The sequence below is a fragment of the Empidonax traillii genome, unplaced genomic scaffold, assembly GCF_003031625.1.
Source record: "Empidonax traillii isolate 1590-97213 ecotype Southwest subspecies unplaced genomic scaffold, ASM303162v1 scaffold1246:size530596, whole genome shotgun sequence".
In the NCBI taxonomy this organism is placed as follows: Eukaryota; Metazoa; Chordata; class Aves; order Passeriformes; family Tyrannidae; genus Empidonax; species Empidonax traillii.
The window spans coordinates 11,481-15,244 of NW_020956439.1; the positions used below are offsets into that span (position 1 = coordinate 11,481).

At 49.5% G+C, this 3,764-nt stretch overlaps 1 protein-coding gene across 1 annotated transcript in view; it reads right to left on the bottom strand.

The window, feature by feature from the left end:
• Window positions 1-2,760: 2,760 nt before the first annotated feature.
• Window positions 2,761-3,764, bottom strand: part of LOC114069352 (C-type lectin domain family 4 member E-like) — a 5,977-nt gene continuing 4,973 nt past the window's right edge. The window contains exon 6 of the mRNA XM_027906079.1: window positions 2,761-3,365. Coding sequence (XP_027761880.1) covers window positions 3,221-3,365 — 145 coding nt within the window. The 3' untranslated portion in view covers window positions 2,761-3,220. The remainder of the gene's footprint in view (window positions 3,366-3,764) is intronic.

Below are 3,764 nucleotides of genomic sequence, written 5' to 3' on the forward strand. Positions count from 1 at the left end.
TGTACCCCAGCAGCCTGCTGGTACCCTTGTTCCAAGGACTGGGGAGTCTCACAGGTGCTGTAAGCAGGTCCTGCTGCCTGTCAATAGGCATGGGTCAGACCCACAGAGCAGAGTAACACAGGGGCTGCCTTGAAGCTGCTTTTTTGTTTTGCTGGTTGTCACAAGACCTGCCTCTACTCTGTCCAAACTTCACACCTCCTTTATGCTGTCAGACATCCTCTCTCCTCAAACTCATTTTCATTTTACCCCCCATTACCCCTGTCTTTCACTAAATGCTCTTTCTGTACCTCTCTCCTCTTCATCTCGCTTTCCAGCTCCTTTCTCTCAGCTACCTTTATTTTGGCTCTATATCACAAGCCCCTTTATGCAACAGCATACATTCACCCAAAGGAACGACTCTCCAGCTTAGTGTTTGCACAACTAGACAATCACGAAAACAATTGTTTCTAAAGGGAAAACAGTCATGTAGAAGCTCTTGGGACAGCCCTTGCTTGCTTTTCCTTAGAGACACCAGAGATGGAAGAAGAGACCTGTGCTCAGCTTGAGGTAGACTGTTTTACCAGGGCAGTGATACTAGGATAGCAGTTCTACTACTTTAGTCCCATCATTAACAGAAAAAACCCTGAAGAGAATGGCAGACCATAGTCTGCCTGGAGTTTCATTCCCCCTGGCTCTAGGAAAAAGGTCATTCTCCCAGCCCAGGCACTCCCCAGTCCCCTCATCCATTGCATTGCCCTTGACCCCTTCTCCTGCTCTGAGGACAGCCACCATACCATGCCCATTATCCATCCCAGCCCTGAATTTCCCCCACCTCTTCCATCTTCTACAGGAGGACAGAAAAGAAGGGTACGTGGTTACCTGCAGTTCCAGGACTGACTCTCCCTTGGGAATTCATTCTCTCCACTAGTGTGAAAACAGAGTTCACTCTTCTCCAAAAGCCCGCATTACCAACGTGATCACAAATGTAACCTTCCTACTACAAGGGAAAACGCCCACACTGGTGAGGAACCTTCACAATCTCTAATCTGGTGTGCAAAAAACCCCATATCCTGACGGTTCTCTACAGCAGTAGAGATTGGGGTACTTTCATCATTTCCCTGCAAGGACATATCAGAAGACATTTATTGCAAATAATAACACAAAGAGACAGAAGGGAACAGATGAAGAGTAGCATCATTCCAGCTCAAACAATCTCCAATGCAGATACTCAAGAAGTACTAGCCTTCCTTCTTTGGTACTTGCTCTTTCCTGGTGAGGGAGTGTGTGTGTGAAAATGCCTGTGCTGTTGGTATTTCTTAGCAAAGGGCTAAATCCACTCACAACATGCCCTTTTCTGGAAGCAGAGTTGCCCTAGCCTCACACACTTCCTGCTGCAGACGCAGGGTTCGTGTGTATCCACACCACTTCCTACAGCCCGCTGACCCACAGGCCGGTGGGACAGCACAGGGTCACATACGCACACTGCAGCTGTGGCTCTGTACCTGCTGCAGCCCTCACTGCCACGAGTGCAGGCCACCCACGGCATCCACGGTGAGGGTGCTCTCTTACAGACAGATGCTGCAAAGTTGCAGAACAGCCTGATGTCGACTGCCACTTCCTTCCCATTTCTCTGTTTTCTTTCTATTGCCTTGTTTCTTCCAAATTTGGTTTTCAGACTGATATTTCTTTGTCTCAGAAGCCTTTTCTTAATTCTCCAATTACTGTTAACCTGGTGGTCCTCTTATTCTTTAACAGCAGCTCTGCTTCAACAGAGGGGAGATGGCCTTTGTTTTAGTTCCTTAGAGAACAGTCACAGAGCCAAGAGTTGCACTTGCAGTTGCATTTGCTATGCAGAGATGGCACTGTTTGGTCAGGAAAGCCTGGGCAGATGATGTTTCCTGGGGCAAACAAAAGTGAGAACACACGGGCCAGGATGGGGGAAGAGGTTGAGAAAAAGTGAGATCCGTGGTGGCATATGGTCTGCAGCAGGACATGAAGATAATTCAGTAGGCAATGAACTGCTAGAAGGGACTTCATGTGCAGCAGCAGCCCTGCCCTGCCCCTTGCAGCCTCTTCTGCAGCATGACCTGGCCTGGGCAGGCATGCCCTTACAGGGACCATGGAGGATTGGGCCTTCCAGGAATGCTGCTACATCAGGTGAGCTTGGGATCAGCTCTGACTTGGGAAGAGAACTTCTTCCTCCACGTGACACTCAAGGCCCAGAGTGCACTGCTTTTCCCAAGGGAGCAAGTCCAGAGGGAGAGCCTTGGAGATGGAGGTAAAAGGACTGGAAGCAGAGGGCTGGAGCACCTCTCCTTTAAAGACAGGTTGTGGCATTTGTACAGCCTGGGGAAGAGAAGACTCCAACATGACCTTAGAGAAGCCTTCCAGTCCCTAAAGGAGGCTTACAGCAAGGCTGCAGAGGCACCTTTCACAAGGCTGTGTCGTGATGGCACAAGGGTTCATGGCTGTAAACTGAGCGAGGGTAGGTTAGATTAGATTCCAGGAAGAAATTCTCTACAGTGACGTTGGTGAAGCACTGGCACAGGTTTCCCAGAGGAGCTGTGGATGCCCAATCCCTGCAAGTGTTCAAGGCCAGGCTGGATGGGGCTTTGAGCAACCTGCTCGAGTGGAAGGTGTCCCTGCTCAAGATCCAGGGCTTGAAACTAGATGATCTGTAAGGGTCCTGTCCAACACAAACCATTTCACAATTCAAGGATTATACTCCTGCAGATTAGAGATGGAAAGAGAGAAAGAGGGATATGCACACACTGCACAGAGACTTTTTTCATTGGTCTAATACTGTATTTCTCTTGCATACGATTTGTTCAGCAAAACCAGGGCAAGTGCAGGACATTCTGTGTGTGACTCAACAGAAAGCAGAGACTTCTGCTCAAGCAGACAAAGGAACTTGCAACTTAGGACATCTGTCTTCCATTCCTGTGTCTTCTTCCTGGAGAACTCCATGTCTTTTCTGCCAGTGGCCACTGGACCCACTGAGAGAGAAGAGGACACAAGAACACAGGACCTGCTTTGATGACCCTCAGCCTCCATGTGTTCCCTCAGCCCCTCCATGCACTGGGGATGCTGGACAAAGGGTCATATCACTTCCACTCCCGTTATCCCACCCAGCACAGTGAAGATGCAGGCCTCAGGGCTCTCCACCCCTCCCAGCACAGCCCAGCACCAGTCCCAGCTCACTGCTCATCTCTCAGTTTTACTAAGGATGAGGGTATCTTCATCACACAGTCACGGCAGCACCTTCACAAATTCGATGATACATCAAACATCGGACATTATTCCAGTTGTTGGGTATTTCTGAATCCCTATGTATTGCAACACAATCCTCATCCTTGTTATCACTTGGTTCATTTCTCTGCCAGAACCTGAGACAGAGACAGGCATGTTACTCCCCAGCTTTCATTCTAAAACACTCCTGGAAAAGGCCACAGAGGGATGCAGGACTTGAAGGGGAGAGACAAAGATTCCCACTGCTGATTCATGGACAGAAGCAGTACCCTTCTTCCCTCTCTGATATCCCACTGCCACCAGTGTCACATGGGAACCTGCCTTCTTCCTACAGCCTTCCAACACAGAAGGACCCTGATCCTTCCTTCTGGAGGGAACTGATCACCAGCACTCAACCCATCAGCTTCACACCCAGCAGAGACATGTGTCTGTCTCCAGGGCAAGTTTGTGATCCCTCCCTCTCACACACCCACAACACCCTCACATCTCCCCTTCTTTCTTGCACTACCAGGAGCCACACCAATCACTCTCCAGCC